General features: G+C 39.8%; 1 protein-coding gene across 9 annotated transcripts in view; it reads right to left on the reverse strand.

Annotated features, from left to right (window-relative positions):
- The window catches only part of ATP10D (ATPase phospholipid transporting 10D (putative)), a 158,345-nt gene that overhangs the window by 25,293 nt on the left and 111,262 nt on the right, over window positions 1-21,790 (reverse strand). For all 9 annotated transcript variants that reach the window (XR_014263870.1, XM_082462460.1, XM_082462456.1 and 6 more), the window contains 7 exons: window positions 15,822-16,010; window positions 13,060-13,669; window positions 12,321-12,427; window positions 9,958-10,084; window positions 8,191-8,375; window positions 3,245-3,551; window positions 567-643 (listed from right to left, as the gene is read on the reverse strand). Coding sequence is in view for 8 of the 9 variants with exons in the window: in XM_082462460.1 (XP_082318586.1) it covers window positions 567-643; window positions 3,245-3,551; window positions 8,191-8,375; window positions 9,958-10,084; window positions 12,321-12,427; window positions 13,060-13,669; window positions 15,822-16,010 (1,602 nt within the window). In the remaining variant the exon portion in view is untranslated. The remainder of the gene's footprint in view (window positions 1-566; window positions 644-3,244; window positions 3,552-8,190; window positions 8,376-9,957; window positions 10,085-12,320; window positions 12,428-13,059; window positions 13,670-15,821; window positions 16,011-21,790) is intronic.

Genomic DNA, 21,790 nt, shown 5'->3' on the forward strand with positions numbered 1-21,790 from the left:
TCTCATCTTTTATAGAGATGTCGTAATTTATCATTCTCGGGAAACCTAAGCCTCACATCCCACTTTCCTTTGACAGCACTTGCTCCATACATGACAAGCAGTCTTTTGGACAAGCTTCTATCTTAATTTTGTGCCTAAAACACTATTCAACACACATGCGTGCACACGAAAACAGGACAATCCCACTTCCCTCATTCTCTCCTATCTTTTCTCCCCCTCTCCCTCTCTCTTTAGGATTTTGAGATATTTCATTCAAATCCTTAGTAGCTCTCATCAGTGTCAAAAGTCATACAGCTATTGCAGTGCTAAAAATATATATCCTTATGACTTAGATAAGTTATATATTTTTAAACTGAACAAGTGAGCCACAGAGCTAAAATTACCCAGGGAAATTACCATAATACTCACCCAGTAAATAATCAGTGAACGAATGGCTAAATGTCCTGTCACCCACTCCTGAGCTAGCCACAGACAGCCTCACTCTACCAGAGGTTTGACCATGGAGAATGCTGCCTTTGGATGGGCGGGTCAAGTTCACGGTGTTTGGGTGCACAACATCCACTCACCTGCATGCCTTCTTGACCTGAGATCCCAATCCCAACGTCTGCCACTTGTATCATGCTAACATCATTGGCACCATCACCTTTGTGAAACAGAAGAAAAGGTGAGAAACATATGAGGAGCAAAGAAAAGCTGCCAACTGTGCAAATCAACAGTAGCCACTCAAGCAAACAAATCCTTCAAAGTTTATCCCATGTCTCCAAGTTGCCTGGAAGCTAGCTAAACAGAAATGCAACGTGGCATCTCACTGCCATCAGGAAGAATTCCATACTCAACACTACCTTAAAGTCCTTCATGCTACAGCCCCTACCTGGACTGACCTCCCCTTTCTCTCTGTCACTCACTCTACTTTCAATTTTCCAGGTGTACACTACTCCTTCCAGCCCTGCACATGCTGTTTCTCTATTCTTATAGCACTGTCCTCTTATCAACCCTGCCCCACCTTGCTGGATTTCAAGGGCTCTTGCACTCAGCTTAGATAATCACTTCCTCTGGGAAATCCTTCTCATGTTCCTTTTAGATCCAATGCCCCTTCCTTAGGCTCCAAGCACCACCTTACAAATCTCTATCATACCTATCATGGTATTAAGCTTGCTATAGATTTCTTTGTCTTCCCAACACATTGGAAGCTTCTTTAGAGGAGGTATTACATTCCTGCTGGTAATGAACATCTGTTGTTCCCAACTGCCCAGCAAGCTTGTTTTCTGGTAATAGTATCCTGATTTTCCTTGGGAACTCTGAGTCCATGAGTCTCTGAGCCCAAACCACCAGATTTGGGATGGGCAACTGACTCAGGCCTGGACAACTACCATTGCCTGTTCCCTGGCCTCAGTGGTTGGCTCAGAGATGGGCACGTGATTCAGCTTGATAGAATTGACATGTCCAGGGCTCTAGCCTCAGGAACAGATGGATCCAGGGGCTTGAACAATTCACTCATTTATATGCTCATTCAATAAGATAGTTGAGCAAAATTTCACCCTAATCCTGATACTTTATTCCAGCAACTCGAGAAGAGGTGCTATCTTTTCTCTCAGGTTGCTAATAGGATAAGATATAAAGGTGGGAATTTTCAGTAGCTGTACCAGCACCCTGAGGGGAGATGCTACCTGAGACTGAAAATAATCCAGGTGGAAACAGAGACTATAAGAGATGGTTGAGTCCTCATCTTGCTAATGTCTGAACTTTGGAGTGTCTCAGAGCTTAATCTCACCCTGTTTCTCTTCTCCACTTACACTCATTTTTTTGGTAATCTCATTGATAATACTGTCGAGGCTTTAAATATCACCACTAGACTTACAATTCCCAAATTTATGTCTCTAGCCAATTCCTCATTGCTAAATTCCAGACTTTATCTCCAGCTGCCTACTTGACATCACTGTTTAGACCTCTAATGGATTTCTCAAACTTGACATGTATAAAACCCAACTCCTGCTTCCCCGACTCCATCTCAGTAAATGGCAGCTCCATCCTTTCTGTTCTCAAGAGACAAAACCTTGACATCCCGCTTGACCCCTTCTATTATATAACGTATCCAATCCGTCAGCAAATATCAGCAGCTCTTTCTTCAAACCATGTCCATTATCTTACCACATCCCACCACCTCCTCTGCTCCTACCTGCGCTCGAGCCACAGTCATCTTTTCCCCGAATTATTTCAATAGCTGCTCAACTGGTCTCCTTCCTTATGTCCTTACAACCCAGTGGTTACTCTCAACACAGCAGCCAATGTGATCCTTTTCAACTTAAGGCAGCTCATGTCCCTCCTCTGCTCAAAGTCCTCCTGTGGCTCCCTATCTCTTCTATAAAAGCCAAAATTCCTAATGGCCTCCAAGACTCTACAGGACCTGGTTGCCTGCCACCTCTCTGTCCTTCACTAACCTGCAGAAGACTCTTCCCTTTGCTCAACCTGCTTTGGGTTTGAACACACCAAGCATGGTCCATTGTCTTCTCTGCCAGGAATGTTTCCCCCACCCAGATCTCCTATGGCTCCCTTATCATTTCCTTTAAGTATCTGCTTACACACAACTTTATCAGTAAGACTGTCTCTGAAAAATCTATTTAAAATAGAAGTTCCTTCCCCCTCCCCCAATGCTCTGCATCACCTGACTTTGCTTTATTTTTTTCAATAGCATTTGTCACTATCTGATATCTTATATCTTTACACCTTTTTTTTTTTTTTCCCACTTTTTACTGCATTGCCCTCCTCCTATAAGCTCCTTAAGGAAAGGTACTTTGTCAGTTTTGTATACTCTTGTATCTCCACTGCCTAGAAAAATGCCTGGTACATAGAAGGCACTCAAAAAATAGTTGTTGATTGAATAAATAAATGAATTGTTCATATTCTTGAATTTAACTTTCTCGAAGGTAGAACTCATGGATTTTTCAGGTCTCCGATTCAGTACATTACCCTCCTTAACCCAGGTGATTTGGGGATCTGACATGTACCACAGAGTCCTATTATATTGCTTTCCATGTCACATCTCTACCACCTGGTTCATAAGAGGAGGCCAAATAGGTGATGGAGGGGAAAGGGGAGGGAGCGAGGGGATGGAGGAGAAAGAAGGGAGGAAAAGGACAGACCGACAGAAGGGCAAACGTGTACAGAAGGAAGGACAGACAGAAGGGACAGCCTCTGGTGTGACATGAAAGTGAGAAGCGCAGGGCTGGGCTCCACTCCCGCTCACCGATGGCCAAAGTCATCACCCGGAGATGGCTTCGGACCAGTTTTACCACTTCGCTCTTCTGCAGGGGCGTGGCTCGGCAGCAGACCACAGCGTGGCAGCGAGCAGCCAGCTCCAGGAACTGCCTTTGCAGACTCTCCTGCAGGGCAAACTCCAGGGTCCTCCCGTTGATAATGAGTCCAGCTCGCAGCCCTGAGTCCGGGGGCGCGGGAGGCTGGTGTAAAGCCTCACTTGATGCTTGCTCTGGAGAAGCTGGATTTTTCTTCTGAAGTTCTTTCAAGATTGTGTCCATCAGCATCTCACAGGCATTCTTGAAACGAGAGGCAAAGACAGTTAGCCTTGGGGCTCCCCTGCTGGCCACATCCAGCTATATTTATCATTGCTATTCTTTAACATTTGCTGCATCAAGTCAACCCCAGGGAGTGAATAATCGGTTACTTTCCAAGACCTCACAGCTCTTCCAGAGAGACTTCTGTGTGTATATGGGGACAGGATAAAAGGATGGGGTGCATCTCACTTCCAACTGTACAACTAAGAAATAGTTTTAGAATTTCTTCCTTTATTTGTGCAATTTACCTTCTCAAACCATGAATCTCAAGAGCCCGTTGGTCTCATTCTCTCATTTACTACCTGTTTGACTTTAAGCAAATTAATATAACCTCTGAGCCTCAACGTTCTCATGAGAAAAATTCAAATGTCTACATTATAATTAGTTGTGAGGAATAAGTGAAATAATATTGGGTCAGCCAAAAAGTTCGTTCGGATTTTCCATACGATGTCTTGGAAAAACCCAAACGAACTTTTGGGCCAATCCAATACATGCAAAGCTCCTAGTGTAAAGCATGACACAGCAGAATTTAAAACAGTAATAATTATTTTTCTCTTCTTTGATTCAACACATTCACTCACTTACTATTTATTGAGAAGCCACTGTGTATTTGAAAAAATTCTATGTGCTGGGGATACATCAATAAACCAGAAATCCCCACCCTCACCGAGTTAACATTCTGGTCGATGTTCTTAGTGGCCTCATCCCATTTGGTGTGCATACATCCCTCCACTCTCCGCATCCCACGCTTGTTAGGAAGCTCTTTGAAGACAGACAGCACTTTTAATTTACTTTTGAAATCTTCCTAATGCCTAAAAGAGGGCCACGTTAAGCACCCGATAAATATTCATTAGATGAATTCTACTCAAGAACATGAACAATAAACTTATACAGAAATTACTGTGTCAAATGACCACTAAGGACAGAGCCAAACAAAATCCTGGAATGGTGCATTTAAGTTTATACACTAAGCCTGAAATAGTTTATTCACGAAAGAGCCCCTCACTCAGAGGCCATTTACTCTTATTTCAAATGCTATTTTATCAAGCATTTCTCAACCCAAAGCAAAATAAGATGGGAAGTAGGTATGAATATGTAGGCACACAGACACAGCAAATACTTAACCACATAAACTATAAACAAGAGATTCAACTTCAAAATGGAGCTACCTGGCAACCTTCACCACGAGAATAAATCTGATCCCATACACCTCAAAAGCCCCCATGGAAAAGTATACAAAGATGAATCAAAGATGCTCAGCATAGGCTCAGTATAGAATAGTAAAAAAAATATTTTTAAAAACCTTCCAAACTTTGGTTAAATTAAAATGGTACATTTAGAAGGTAACGTACCCTGCAGTCACTGAAAATCAAGACCTCTATTAACATGACATGATGGTTAAGATATTTGTTAAGTGAAAAATTATAGCCACAATACCATACAACAGTATAAATATAGTCTGTATAGCATTCATATGCTCATACTGCAGAGTGCAGTCTGACTGGATGCCCTTCAAGATATGAACGTCAATTATCTGGTTTTACGACTGTAGATTGATTCCAGATACTTTTATTCTCTTGAGTACAAAAGTGTTTAGTTGTATAAATTAACTATATTTTCATTATAGAAAATATATACATACACAGAGTCAATCTTCATTATGTGCAGATTCCATATTTGCAAATTCACCTACTTGCTAAAATTTACCTGTAATCCTACGATAAAGGTGCTTTCTTGGTCATGTGTGGACACACGCAGAGTGCCCGAAGATTTGAGTCATGCAGCACACACCTTTCCAGCTGAAGCTGAGCGAGGTGGTGATGCCCGACTTAGGTCAGCTCCCACGCTGCAAACAAGTGCCCTTCACTCTCTGTCTGGTGACACACTTTTTGCATTTTTGTGCTTTTTGATGGTGATTTCACCGTTTAAAATGGCCCTAACTGTAGCCCTTTAATGCTGTCTAGTGTTCCTATGTACAGGAAGGCTGTGATGTGCTTTATGTAGAAAACGTGTGTTAGACAAACTTCATTCAAACCTGAGTTATATGCTGTTGGTCATGAGTTCAGTGTTAATGAATCAACTATGTATGTATAAAATTATATATATAATATATATGATTATATATAATATACAAAATTATATATGTAATATATATATGATTATATACATAATATATATGATTTTATATATATATATATATATATATATATATATATATATATAAATAAAATAAGGTATCTTTAAAAAGAAACATACATGAAACAAAGTTACCTACTGATTGGCTGATGAAAGTGTTCTGACCAGAGAGGCTCACGGGAACCTAATCCTTTATTTCTCATAGGGGCAATGGTTCAGTTTTTACTACTTCAGTATTTCAGCAACTTTATAGAACTTAACTCTATGAATAATGTATTTATACAGATAAACAGATATAGGTTATGTAATATGTAACATAATACCAAAAGCATGCTTGACAAGTAATCAGCTGCCGGTGCTTAGGCAATTCACAACCTTTTGGAGTCTCAGGCTATAAGATGGGGATAATTTTATCTGCTCTACTAGTTATAATGGTCAAATGAGATCATGTATGAAAAAGCCTTTTATAGATTCTAAGAAACATGAATATAAAGAGTTATATCTCAGAAGAAAATTTTAAATGAAATGAAAATAAAACTTAAAGAATTAAATGATGAATCCTGAAAGGCAGTAAATAATCCAGGATATGAGTCTATTAAAACAAAAATAGAATCAAAATTTATGAGAACATAAGGTTTGTAAGTGGCTACATTTACCATAACCTAATTTGCAAATTTAGGAACCAAAGTTGATGGAAACCTGTAAAGTTGAGGTACTACACTATAGATATGATTGGACAATCCATCGGTTGCCAGGTGGCCCACTTAAAATGTCACATGAGCAATGTCCTTCGCTAAACGACAAATTGGGCTCATGACCTTCAATTCCATTTTTAACTCTTAGCATATGAGGGGTGGAGAGTGGGAAAAAGAGAAAATAATACAGTGACTGAGCCCCTACTGTGTGCTTGGGATTTTATATGCATCGACTTGAGTCATTATAAAACTCAATTAAATTATGTTCACTCACGGTGTTCCGTTTAGTTATCTGAAAAATTGAGGTGAAATACCTACTGAGAGCAAAAAAAATCTTTTGCATTTAGAAGAGTCCACAGTGGATACTCTATAAAGATTTTAGTTGGTAGTTTTAAATACCTTTAACCATAAATTGTATATTTATAAATAAATTTCATAATACTAATGATTTTACTGCTCACAAAAATGGCATAGTCAAAATTGAACACAAATGATTTATTACTTTTACTTTTAAAAGTTCATTGAACCCCTTTCATCTGCCAGGCACCACATTAAACAGTTTATATTTTATTTTATATCCCATTTAAGGCCCACAACATCCCTATGAAATAGACATTACTCTCACATTACAGGTAAGAAAATGACTCAGGAGGGTAACTCGCCAAGGTCACATACCTGGTCACTGGCAGGCTAAGCATTTGAATCCAGGTCTTACCAGACTTAGGGCACTTCCATTTTAGTGACTAAAATGACCAAGCACTTTCTTGTGCTCACTCCCCAGCTGAAACTGGGATCTGGCTGTTGGCTATGCTTGTGGGTCCCTGGGCCACCGTCAACTGCCAAGGAGAACTCACTCTGTGTTGAATAAGGAAAATTCTCTTTCCTCAAAATGTACCATCTAGTTGGGTATTGACTGAGGCCTGACCATAAAAACATGGCTAACCAAACGTGGCAGCCTGTGACCAAGACCCAAGATGTGATCCAGGTGAGACGCTCCAGGGGATTTCTGAGGCAGGTTGCTATGACAGAATGGATGTGACTGATGAAGTCTGACAACTGAGGAAGGAAGGAGGAAGGTTTTCCAAGCAAATTAAACAGTATGCACAAATCTTAGTATCACTATACTAGGAATCTTCTGAAAAAAATAAAATGCCTGTTTAATTGATTAGAACATTTGTATTAGAGATTAGTGGCAGGGGTGGAGGGAAGAAGGGGTATTAGAAAAATAGGCTGAGTCCAAATCTCTTAAATTCCTTCTCCTTAAAAAAGAGGAGAAAAAAAATCCAAAAACCCTTTTTTCCCTGCCCTTAAACAGTTCTTCCAACTTTTGATATTCTCAGGTGCACTAGCTAAGATTAACCACTAGAGGGCAGGATTAACCTCTGAGTCTAATTTTAGAATTACCAGGAAAATACTTATTCACCTGACTCCAACAGAAATCATTACTTCTCAGCTTGAAAGGGGGGTAGATTCCTGTCCCAGAGCTTGACATATTTTGTCATCATGGTCTAAATCTTGTCAAATCAGTGATAATTCAATATGGAGGGGGGGAAGAAAGGCAGATAAAAAGAAAATTTTCTTTCAAGGTCTTTATTCAGCAATGATTCCTTTGAATCATTATATTTTCCAAGCCTTTAGAAGAACTAAACAAGCTACGTTGCTGCATAGAAGCACTAATTATCAAGGAGCTAATGGTTATTGGTTTTTCTTTCTCCTTATAGTCATCAAATCACAAGTATTCCACTGGCTTTGAAAAAACAAAAAGACTGGCTTAATCTCAGTAAACATACTTTACTTTCAGTATTGAGGATGAAAAGCTTGTCATCTGGCTCCAGTAGTTTGCACACATAAGCAATATTGACAGCTGTCTCCTGTTTGTCTCCTGTCAGCATCCAGATCTTGATTCCGGCTTTGTGAAGGGCTTCTATAGACTCGGGGACCCCCTCCTGCAGACGGTCTTCAATGCCAGTAGCACCTAAAAAATAACCAAAATACAACAGGGTTTGTAAGAAACAAAAGCCAGCTGAAGCTCATCTAAACTAAAATTGAACCCTATCTGTTAGCCGACCCAATCCTGAACTACACAAAAGGTTCCAGTAGCTTCAAGGGGTCCAAATGAAGTGTGAAGACTCAGACCAAAATCATATACAAAGTAATATTTTGGGAAGAAAGCCTTAGCAATCAATGAGTTTATCAAATTTACTTGCTCTCCTTTTGGCTAGCTTGCTTCTCTGTAAATTGAGGGGGTTTCATTCAATTACTTATATATCCTTACTCTTCAATTTTATAATTCCATGATACTCCCGAGGGTAAGGGTAGACTTTTAAAGACTGTTCTGGTCAGTAACACGTATTATCTCTTTTTAATGCTCTTTCATATTATAAGTCCATAATTCCCTTTTCTGTAACAACTGAGGCTAGCTATGTTTTAGAATTCAGAAGTTTTGCAGATTTTGAAAAGGTAAGAGGATATATGTATCATATTTTATAATATCTGGTAATCAAGCATATCAGTATTTTTTAGCAGAACATACAAATTACAATATTCACACTATTAGGATAATAAAGACTTTAAATTGTCTTATCAAATCAGGCTTGATTTTGCTGCTAAATGAGTTTTGGCACTAAACTCACAAAGCAGTTTTGAGTTTGGAATTGCAGATGAGGAAATGTGAATCTGTACCACTCACACTGTCACGGAGAAATGACTTAGGAGGAAGATCATTACTCTATTGGCTGGAGACCAAGTTATATCATTGTTTTTCTCTGAAGCAGAGGAACAGAGCTCAGAGCCTGGTGTTTTGGTGTGTTAGTACTCTAAGGCAGTGTTTTTCAACCTTGGCTGCCTCTTAGAACTACTTGGGGAGCTTTGAAAAATTCAAATGGCCACACCACACATCAGACCAATTGAAACAGAATCCCTGGGCAGGCATCGGTAGTTTTTAAAGTGCTCCAGGTGATTTTAAGACGCAGCTCAATCTGAGACAAGAAGTGTCAGGTGTGCAACTTTTAGTTGAAACCAGGAAGTAAAAGAAGAGAGACAAATTTCATTAGCCCAGTTGCAGGCACAGAATAAAGAATATGGGCCCAGGAGTGAGGTAGATCTGAGCTTCTCCCCAGCTCTGCCAGTCACTAGCACGTGACTTTGAACAAGTCATTAAACTGCTCTGTGCCCCAAGTTTCTTCCAAATAAAATAGAGATTTGTTGTACAGATGCAAAAAGACAACACGTATTAAATACCTTATCCAATGCCTGGCAAGAAACTTTAGCTTTCCTCTCTTGAACCAGGGTATTTAATTGGCTTTGTATTCGACGTTAAGAGTTGAATTTTTAAATGATCTTAAGGATGACCACCCTGCCCCCACCACAAATGAAGTCTAAGTTCACCGCAGTGGAAAATGGAGTGGAAAGGATTGGAAGCAAGGTAGAAGTCAAACTGGAAGGGGTGGGCAGAACCACATATATCTATTAGATCAAAGTGAAAAAAAGGCACTGGTGAATAACTCATTCACTGACATCAAGTGTTTTTGAAAATTCCCCCTTCAGACAATACCTACCAAGTAAAGTTAGTTTGCTCTCCAACCTCATGGCAGATTCAAGTAGTAATTCTTCCCTGTTGTCAATGCTGGTTTCAGCTAAAAAATGATTTCTCAGCCACTCTGCATATTCAGTGTCACTCATGACCTATGAGGGGGGAAAAAAGCTCTGAGGCAGGCCATGTGATGAGCTTATGGTATTTCTTTCTCTGGGTTCACTCAGGCCAGGTCCAAATCCTCACACTAAACTTCCCGAGCTCTGTGATCAGACTAGTGTAACACTGAGGGTGGAGGGACCCTGTAGCTCAGAATCTCTGGGAAATTCTAGGCACCATATAAGATGAAATTGGGTTAATCTATTTAATTAAACCAGGGAGTATGCAGTTGGGAGAAAGGAGCCACTTGAAAGTTAAATTCAGGGTTATTCTGATAGTGCAGTTGAAAAAGTGGTGTCCAGTACTCAATTTCAGGTATTATATAGCTCGCAGCACCTTTGATTTCTTTTGATGGTTGGTTTATGGGGTGAGTTATCTGTAAAGGTTAAAAGAAAGAGGAGGCCAAATGGGTGAAGCAAGAAAGTTCTCTTCCAAACAAAAAATTAAGTGGAATTCCTGGAGAAGGGACCAATGATACATTTTCCTTTGTCTTCAGGTTGCTGTAGAGGGAGAAATCTACTTTCAGTTCTTATAAAGCAGCATGCAGTAGAGGGGGTGAGGCAATGTCTCTATCTACTCATTCTTGCCCACAAGGTAATTTGATTTGGGAGAATCTGACATCTATTGGGCTACATTTTTATCAGGGCAGGATCATTCCACTGAAAAGGCAGAAGGTCTGTTTCGATCTTGAATTCATTCTTCTTACAACTGTGTATGAGGCAGGCTTTTGATTCTCCATGCAGCTGGTTGACTAAGTGCCTCGGAGTGTACACCAGATCCCACTTTCCCTAAGGCAGTTCCCAAGAACTAGAATTTGGGGAAGAAATGAGAGATGCCTACATTGGCCTCAGGTCCTAGCTAAAGTCTCCAATTCAGTTCTCCCAGGAGCTCTATTGTTTGGGAACTACTGGACAGCCATTAAAGCATTGATACTTTGATCTACATGTATCTCTCAATCTTCTCTACCAGCTAGAGCCCAGAATGAAGGAGAGAAAATTGATACTCTGGCTTCTAACACAGCAAAAATTAACTGTGGAGCTCAGAGCCAGGGAGGCAAAAGACAACAGAATGGGTGGGAGGTAGTTATGGAGAAGAGGGAGACAGTTGGCAAGAGTAGTCCCCTTGGTTCTTCTCCAATATTTCCCCTCTGTGGGCTGATCTGATTGTTCTGTTTCTTTTCCTTCAATGTTCATCGTAGCTCTGTTATATCTTGACAACAGACTCCCTTCCCTCCCCTATAAGCACATCCTTCTCTTGCACTAGCCCTTACTAGACTCTCCTTCTCCACCCTAAATAGACTTCCGCACCTTCTCCTGCCACTGCTCTACTCTGAAACAATGAGTTAGCTGAGTTTGTACTGAAGGAAGAAACACTATCTAGGTGTGCAGCTGGGGATGCGGTTGTGGCCATGGTTGTAGGGCCGGGGCTGGGGACGCCTTGGCTTATCAATGAGGGAGGGTAATATAAGGGTGTAAGGCCTTGCATATAGCCTCATTACAGATGAGCAGCTTGACTTGGTCAATACCTAAGCCATACCCCACTGGCCAAGTGGCACAAAAAACTTGACCAATTCACTCTTAAAAGGCTTCATATCTGTTTCTCCCATGCCCCCAGGGGTGGTTCTGGTAGTAACACCCCTCAAATCACTTCTTGGAGCTCTATCTTCTTTCTTATTACTTAAATTTTTATCTAGAAAGGATACACTATGTCCCAGGGTTATTCTCAATACAGAATGATAAAAACTGAGATAATATTTAGGAAATTTACCTGGATTTACAGATAAAGACTTATGAGCCCATAAGGAAAAAATATCAAGAACTTATAAGTGGAAAATTAAGGCCAGTCTCCGGCCTCATTCTTTTCAAAGCACATTTAATGCTGTAAGATAGAGGAATGATATTTACAAGGTACCCAGAGAAAGAGAGTAGGATCCAGGGATTTTTATTCCCAGCCATACTGCCGTTTCCATACAAAAGCACTCAGATATATTGAAACATGGGAGAACTCAGACAATATAACTTTCAGGCATCCTTCTGGCAAAATACTCTGAGGACAAACTACAACCAACCAATATATAAGGAATAAAGAAGCGATACGAAAATAGAGCCCAGTGGCCCAAGAACTTTCCCGGATGCTTGGATCGGGGTTTGACATGCGCTCGTTTTCATTACATGATAGTGGAGCTAGGAAGGAAGGAAGCCAGCCGACGGGCACACGGGGCAGCCTCACCCTCTTTGCTACACACAGAGTGCGCAGGCCTCGCTTGGTGTAGGCGTCCAGGTGCTGCTGGGTTTTCTCCCTTAGCATCGTCTGTTGTTTTTCCAGACCTGGTCCATCTAAAATAATTAACAAAACACACGTGTTCCCACTAGTTTGCCCAATGACAGACATATTTTTTAAAACAATGGTAACTTAACCCACAACAAACAAAAGGCCTTGTAGTTCTGAATCCCAAATGTGCATTTATAAAAGGGACCCCTCAGAATATATCTTTCCCTTGTCTCTTTTTCCCCGGGGAGAGAAAAGTACCACAAACTTAATACAAACACCATTCCCACACCATCGATAATGACTGTCACAATGATTACAAGGATGCTGGCTGTCATTTATTGAGCATTTATCATTTTCTAGGCTCTGGTCAGAGGCGTAGCATATACTGCATATAGTATATCATTAAACCTCTCAGGAACCTATAAAGGAGGTACCATAATCCCCACCTACTGAAGGCAAAGGACAGTTAGGTAACTTTACCAAGACACAGCTACTGTCAGAATCCGGATCTGAACCCTGTCTATGTAACCCCAAAACTTAGGTGCTTTCTCACCAGATTCTAGGCAGTTTCCCCTACTGCACCAAGTGTGACGGATCCCTACAGATCTGCTCGTTTGCCTTTATAAATCCACTGAGAGTGGCCCTTCAATCTCCAAGCCCTTCCTATCACTTCCCTCTCAGTCCCGAATGAACCCACCTGGGGAAGCCACTGAGAGCAACTCCATGATCACAGAATCAGCGCCCTTTGTATACACCACGACTTGGTTGGAAATGGGGTGCCGGACCACAACGGACATTCTTTTTCTTACTGAGTCGAAGGGCAGGATGTGTAGGAGTTGAAATGTTAATGGTCCCAAAGCAGCAAAGTCCACCATGACCTGCTCTGGGGTCCGGGATTGCAGAGTGCACTGGTAAGCCCGGGCAGCATATACTAAGGCCGCTTCATCCGGGCTCTCGGCCTCATAACACAGGCTGGAGGCCAAGGGCTGTCCAGGGAGGGATTCCACCTTGCCGTTTGTGACACCCACATTGCCATCTTGTTTCTCAGTTTCTATGGGACAAGCTGAGTTACCAGAGCCCTGGGGACTCTTGCTTGTCTGGGACATCTCTTCCTCCACAGGTGAAGCTGGTTTCATTCGACTAAAGAGAGAGAGTCTGCTCACAAAGGCATTTGGGACCCCAGAGGATGGCTCTTTCCCACTGGCAAGAGATGGTGAACTTGATCTTCGGACAGACAGTCTCTGGAAGAGGCTTTTAATCTCTTCCAAAGACTTAATGGGCATTCCATGCAGAGAAGAGAGTCCAATCTAGGAAAGATAATATGGGAAGGTCTCAATAATACAGTCAAAGGCAGTTGATAACAACTGTGAAGTCAAACCGGGGGAAAAAAGGAGATATGAAGAGTTACCACTCCCTCACATAGCAGCCTGCTTCATACTTACAACCGCCGCAGGAAACGTTAATAAAAATAAAAATAGCCATGATGAAAAAGATGCACTAACGTTGATGGCATTGTGAATTTCAAAACCATTTAGGACGAAAACTGATAGCAAAAGACATAAAATGCTACATTGCTAGCAGTGGGCATACGTATAGCAAATTTCCCTAATGAAATAAACTATAAAAAATTAATAATCTTTATTATATGCATCCTAGCAATAACAATTTAAAAATTACAAGCAAGTATTTAATAATAGCAAATTAGAAACATCTTAAAATGTTATATAACATTTAAAGGTCAAGTTTATAAAGATTACAGGGCAATATTGAAAAAGCTAAAAAAATAGTACAAAAAAACAGTATAAAAACAAATGAATCATAATACACATTTAAAACACTGGAAGAAAGTAAATCAAAAGATTAACAAAATGTATTTTTTTTCTTTTATTTTCCAGGTTCTAAAAAAGGTTGTTAATATGACCTTTTAAGAAAAGTAGGCCAATAAACAAAGTAGCTCACTGAAGAATTATCAGCATCATAATAGGAACTCAAATTTCTATTTTTATAGAACTTTTTCTTGTTCATAGCCTGATTTCTTCTAGATCTTAACTCTTATCAGTGATTAAATTTAGAATTTAAAAATTAATTGGGACGACCAATTAATTGAATGCTAAAATTTTCTCATTTAGAAATGCCCAAGGCATTGAAGAATTTTCTCCTAATAATTATTAACTTTATGATAGTTTGAGGGACTCATGCTGGTCAATTTTCAAACTTACTGACAACTCAAAAATGCAAAGTGAAACTCAACCACAGATGACGTTTCTGTACTCCACATGAATTCTGATTAACTCTTTATTCATTGCCTTTCTGTCACCACCTTAAAATATCATGAGGCTTAGGCTCTTACATGCCTACAGAGATTTTCTTTCAGGCTACAGAATATTCTATTCTTTGGGGACAAGGCAACTATATTTCTTAAACAGAAAACGCCAAAAGATGTCTATATTGGAAACAGATGTATATGAAAAAGTGCTACATGGGGAGAAAAACAGAACGTCCAGTGATTTATTCTCTAACTATGTAAGTTTTCAAAGAGCAAATTTCTAGTTGAAATCTTATAAAAATACAGTTTCTGATCAAATGAAAGCTTAATGGGAAGTAAATCATTTTTATGTTAAAATTGACCACCTCTGAAGTTGCCAAGAGAAAATGATCTAACAGAAAATTAAAATTTAATTGGGTTGTGCTGCAAATTGAATTTTAAATAGATGTATGCAAAAGGGGAGACAGTTATATTCAAGGAAGATAGCACAGCAAGTGGTAAATCACCAGTCTCTAAAACAAGTTTTTCTTTTTAATTGAAAATGCATTTTCCATGAATTCTAAGCTACAAAGAGACTTTACAAATCCAGCTTGTGTGGGAACTGCAGAACCTTGGTATATTATAGATGTATTGGATTTTAGAGCGACTGAGTTCACATTACCCAACTGGTACATGAAAAGGGACATTATCATTAAACATGATAATGAATTTAATACTTTATATTTTGCTTGATGTAGTGCATATGTTGGAGGTTTTACAAGTTTCACAGAAAGCTTCAAATTTGGTAAGCAAACTAAAGCAAAATGGACAGTCACATTTTCCAAGAACTGCTATCATCAGCTATCCTCCTAGAGGCAAAACAGTACAGTAGCTCTGAGCCACACTTCCTGGGTTCAATCCTATCTCCCCTACAAAGTGGTCCTGTGACCCTGGGCAAGTTACTTAAGCTCAACTGTAAAATGGGGAACAGTAGAGTAACAGCACCTAACTCATGGGGCTGTTGGGAGGATTAAACATATTAGTACCAGGAAATCACTTAGAACATCATAAGTTCAGAGTACAGATTAAGTAGTGTATAAATATTACCTGCTACTATTGTTAATTATGACCCACATAATAAGACGACGTAACAAGTACATTTAAACCCAGAGTTCTCTTCTGGAAGGTGACCCTTGTTTGCATGAGAGACTCACCTTTTGCCGTGGCTGGTTAGCAGCAGAAACCACTACTGTGTTGCAAATCGCCAAAGCAAGAAAGAAGTCGATGATGTACAGAGTCTCCAGTGGTGGATCTGGGATAGTCTCATCCAGTGGGGTAAAAAGCTGAGGTGTGATCTGACTAAACTTGTCCAAAAGCCTGGTGTCTGGTACCACATCTGTTTCCTGAAGATCCAAAAAGACAAAGTGTTGTTATACAATAAGTACCTAAAAATATGAGTTTTAAATCTACGTGAGCTTTTCTAACCAGGATCTGTGAAGCATGAGACAGTAAACTTTATTCTTCTAAAAAAGATTTAATGGACATGGTGTCATGGGAGGTGAGAATAGGGAAATAAAAGAGAAAAAAATTAAATGGAACATTCAGAATGCATAATATGAATGGAGACTACCTTGACTATTCACTCAAAGTAAGCAAGAGAGGAACAATGCCTTTCACCAAAACCTAGCTAAGTGAGTTTTCTTATTCTGAAATACACAGGGCAGAGCTATATTTTATTGTGTCTAGGATTCTACTTTGGGCATATATTCATCCCACAGCAACTGATGAATATCAATTCTTTTAAAAGTGAGGGCGTTATTCATACTACGTTATTTTAACAAAAGATTTTACAGCTCAAATCACTACTATTGTTAAAAACCAACCCTCCGAAATAAAATTACTATAAGCACGCTAACAGAGTTCATCAGTATTTCCTGGTAATATGCTACAAGACACTAATATCCAAGGGTCCCTCTCAGAGATTTCTGATCATCAAATATTTTTGGCAACCGTGCCCTATGCCCCTCTCTTTTGTACAATTCCTTTTACAAATTGGCTTTAAGAAGTTTGCTTATTGGAGAAAAATATTTCATTTTGTTAAACACGGTACTTCTCATTCTTATTTAGAAGTACTAGTTTTAATGAAAGAATGTTGTACTAGAAATCTGTAGTATGTAGTCAACTGCTTTACAAATTTTTCAGATGAGTCAAAAAAGGGGCCATCTCCTCTGAATCAAGTTTTCACAAAAGTGCCATTGTATTCTAGCGGAGTCCTGACTGCAGGAAAGCCAGGAGAGGTGATAGAGAGAACAGAATAAAATGTGGAGATGTGTGATATTAGATTCAGAGTGACCGTGGCTTGCATTTTATGCTTAGGAGTTTGGTGAGATTTAGCACAGCCTCAATAAGAAAAGAGCACAGGCTGGGAATCACATGGGTTTGGGTTCAGGTCCTAGACCCACTGCATACCCTCTAGGGGCCTAAGGCTGCTTACTTAACCCTCTGAGCTTCATTTTCCCTCTTCTGAATAATGGTAAAAAGTACATCTACCTCACAGGGCGGCTGTATAAAGTAAATGAGAGAATGAGTGACATGAGACCAGCACAACAGAAACCCAAATAATTTAATGTTCCTTTTCCTTCTCGAATGATACACTCACCTTCAGGCAGGTTACCAGGCTAACAATGGGTTTCAAAGGTCCCAGTTTTCTGCTGTCACAAGGCATTCTTAAATTTCTATCTAAAAACAGCATCTCTTGCTCCGTGATATTTGACTTAGCAAAATTTGAACCCTGTTGCAGTTTGATGGAGTTCGTAAGCAAAATTTGAATCCTGTTGCAGTTTGATGGAGTTCGTAAGCACTTGTAATCTGATGGCCGTTCATTAACTAGTTGGCCACATTTCCTCCCGAGTCTCACACATAGTAACACTGAGCCAGTGCCTGTGCTGGGCCCTCAGTGACTCAGAAAACCATCCTTTCCTTGAGGACCCCCTTGCCAAAGTCAGCAGAAGAGAGTGGCAACATCTGAGACTTCTTTCTCACTCGATACTCAGGAACCTTGTTGCATAGGATTGATGAAGGTCTATGATGATACTGTCATCTAGTGAGCGTGACAGACGCCATGGGTTGGAGCAATATTTCCAGAGGCATCCTTCTCAGAATGTTTATGCGAATTAAGCAAAACCCCAAAGAGTTCCATACTGAAATAAGTTTAAGAAATGTTTAAACAGTGCTTTATTGTAGCACTTCTCAGAGCGTTTAATGGGTACCGGGAATCTCCAAGAAGAGGCTAGTATGTGCAGGTCTCCCTAATTTTATTTTTTAGGGACGTTTGTTCTTTGGAACATGATTAGGATTGAGTTAGGGACCTTAGAAGCAAATAGTGATTTCACTGTGCCAATGATCTCCGCATTGACTAATAACTGGCTTCAAAACATAAGGACTCTACTGCATTTTGAAGTTACTCTAAGGCTAATGAAGATTTGTAACTTCTGTCTTTGTGACAAAGACATAAGTCAATCTAATATGTCATTTGGGGAATTTGAGAACCTGTGCTGTGATCATGAGAATAAAAGAGATCCTGAAGCTGACCAAAGCTGGGGCTCTGGTCAGCAAAACTGTGTTTATAAAAAGTACTGTCAAAATAAATGTTAGAAACTCCGGACCATACAAGACCCTAGAAGCATCATAAAATAATATAAAGAAGAGCCCAGAAGAAGATTTAAGGAAAGATCCATGTCAAAATGAAACTGCAGGAACAGAATGTTCTTCCACTTTAATTGCTGTCTCTAAAATAAGTTAATCCCTAGTGACTAAGATATTTAGTTGCTGAATTGAGGAGAAAGTATAGTGTTATCACATGCAATTCTTATCTGTAAGATTATATCACAGGTGTTTTTACCTAAGATCCAAATCTTCCTCATGGAGACCTTCTATTACAAAATTGACTTTTGCTCTTTTTTTTCTATGATGGACAGATCTTGCCTTCTCTGAACTCTGATTACCCCAAGAACCAGGCCCAAACCATCCAGCTTTAAATGATTCCATGCATATGTACTCTCCCCACAGGGTGTGTAAATTCCTCTAAAGGAAGGGCCATATCTTACAGATTTTTGTACATTTTTTTAAATTGAAGAATAGTTTATTTACAATGTTTCAGATGTACACCAAAGTGATTCAGTTGTATCTATATCTATTCTTTTTCAAATTCTTTTCCATTATAGGTTATTATAAGATATTGAATATAGTTCCCTATGCTATACAGTAAATCCTTGTTGCTTATATATTTTATGTATAGTAGTTTGTATCTGTTAATCCCATACTCCTAATTTAACCCTCCCCCCTTTCTTCTTCCGTAACCATAAGTTTGTTTTCTATGTCCGTGAGTCTATTTTTGTTTCGTAAATAAATTCATTTGCATCATTTTTTTAGATTCCACATATAAGTGATATCATATGATGTTTGCCTTTCTCTGACTTACTTCACTTAGTATGATAATCTCTACGTCCATCCACATTGCTGCAAATGGCGTTATTTCATTCTTTTTTATGACTGAACATTTCTTATAGATTTCTGGATCCCTAACTCAGTAACTGGCACATGGATAAGCCATAAAATGTTATTGCTGTACATTACTGTCAGACACTTGCTGCTTTTATATTCCATAAAGAAGGGGGTGGAGAAACAGATTGAAAAGATGTTACTCCTTAGAAAGCAAATACATAAACCCCTCCCACTTGACCTCAAACAGACATTTTTTTTTAATGCAGAGAAAATGTGTACTCCTAATTAGGGAATACAGAACACAATGTGGACAGCTTCCCATAATTGAACTAAGCCTTATCTGTTTCATGGTGGGAGTCCAACATCTTTGTCCTCATTTTAGATAACACCTGGCTATTTGAAATTTTAGATTTACCCCCATGATTCATATTATGCTTTCCTACCAGGTTGCAGATTTCACATTCACCTTTCTTTCTTCCTCTCTCCCTCCCCTCCTCCCTCTCTTTTCTTTCTTTCTTTTTTCACCCTATATAAATCCAAATTAAACAAGCAAATGATGGCCAAGACTTCTCTTTGCCATCTCATAGTGTCTGCCAAAGCTTTTCGGTAGCCTTACTATATACTGAATATTAAGTTTGTTTTAAAAATGAGAGTGATTAGGACCCATTTAAATTATTTATGCGAAATCTAAAATGTCCACGGTTTAATAATGGACAAAGATACTCCACGTGGGAGATCAAGTTGACCAAGCTCTAATACTGTGCCCTACTCCTCCCCTAGCTCCACCTGTACCTGAGGGTTTTATTGCATTTCCCACTGCCACCCTCACTCCAGTCTTAGGGACTCACCACTCCATCTGCACAACTTTGGCTTAAATATAGACACAAATGCCTTCTCCTCCAGATTCCTAAATACCACAGACCTGAAGAAAAAAGACAAAGGCCAATAACTGCACATGGACAGCTCCTCCTCCACATGATGTTCTCCCCAGTTCTGTGGTTCTGAGCCTTTGCACATGCTACACACTGTCTGGCCCAAGTGCTTTTCCTTCCTTTTCTACTGTGTAACCCCCTACTCATTAGTCTAATCATAAATTATGTTTTATCTCTTTTTTGCAGCCTTTCTTGATCCCTTCTCACCCCTGTAGAGTTGATCATTCCCCTCTTTGTGCCCTCACTATACTCTGAATTAACTACCATTACAGCATCTTTAATACAGGATTATCTTTATTTACTTATGTGTCTGCTTCCTCTGCCTAAAACAAAGCTGAAGGTTGGTGGCATGTTCTATTCATTTATATCCCTGGTCTAGTATTATGCCATTGTCTTCCATTAGTTCATTAATTAATTCACTCCTTTTATAAACATTTATTGTTGATCTATGGTGCCAGGCACTCCTCAAGGAAAGAGGGGTGCACAGAAGAGATGGGATCCCGGGTGTGTGGAACTCACATTCTAGGTAGGGGAGGCACTAACCTACAAACATATAAGTAAATTGCTTCTAGATTGAGACAAGAGTGGGAGGGATGGAATGTACTTTGGATTGGGTGGTAGGTAAGATTTACTAAGGAGGTGACATCTGAGCTGAGACCTCAGTGAAAAAAAAGGGAACAGCCATATAGAGATCTAAGAGGATAACACTCCAGGTGGAATAAGTAGCATGCTTGCTGAATGAAAACCTCTAGAGGATTAAAGAAGCATAAAAACACTGACTGACAAAGTAAAGGTTTCTATTTCTAAAATAGGTCACATGATCCCAGGACTCATGGTCCTCAATGACATTCTAACTCCCAAAGCCGGCGCACCTTGGCCAGCACCCTGCCCTCAGATCCTCGCTCTCTGACTCTCACCTTGTCTCCCCCATGAAGGGTGCCATCTTCCAACCTTCCACTTCTGGACATCACAGCTCTCAAGCTGGTGTACTCAACCTGGGCTCCATGGATGGGCTTTTAGAATCATATGCACAATTTTTACTGATGCTAATTTTTCAGGTCAAAGGATCTATACCTTTCTCAAAATAATCGTCAGTCTCCAAGAAGGACAGAATCGGCTTGTCTAGAGTAAGAGTGAGAGATGGTTTCATATTTCAAGGAAGACCTCTTTATCCTATATGTAAGGGTGTAGTATTGAAAACACAAAACAGAACAGCAATCCCAGAGCATCTATATAATCAGCATGACACATGGCATTGGAGTACAGGGCAAGTGAAAACAAAATGAACTGAATGGGAAGACTGAGCTTGTTGAGCAGTTTCATATAACCACCTTCACGATACCTTATTGAGAGTGGACATGCAAGGCACTGACCTTAGATGCCGGGGATTCAAGATGATTAAGTCCTTGCTCTCAAGGAGCAAGGTCTATGTCAGAGGCAGAAATAAGGCCAATGTCATGAGGACTAAGGGACTGAAGGGCAGGAGGGACTATGTAAACAGAACTTAGAAGCTGAGAAAAGAGAGTCTGAGAAATCTTCAGGAGAAATGATATTTAAAGAAGGAAGTATTTCAGCAGATCTGGTAGACAGAGGTAGGCAGTGAGGGGAGAATAAGTTTTAGATGGGAAATGGTACAGAAACCATAATGACTTTAACCTAGGAAACAATCCTTTGTTCCAGGAAGAGAGTGAGGCTGGATCAGGAAACTGAGAGGGAGACCATGGCACAGGCCCACCTGGTTGCTAATA

Source organism: Balaenoptera physalus, assembly GCF_965194825.1.
Source record: "Balaenoptera physalus genome assembly, chromosome: 5".
Lineage (NCBI taxonomy): Eukaryota > Metazoa > Chordata > Mammalia > Artiodactyla > Balaenopteridae > Balaenoptera > Balaenoptera physalus.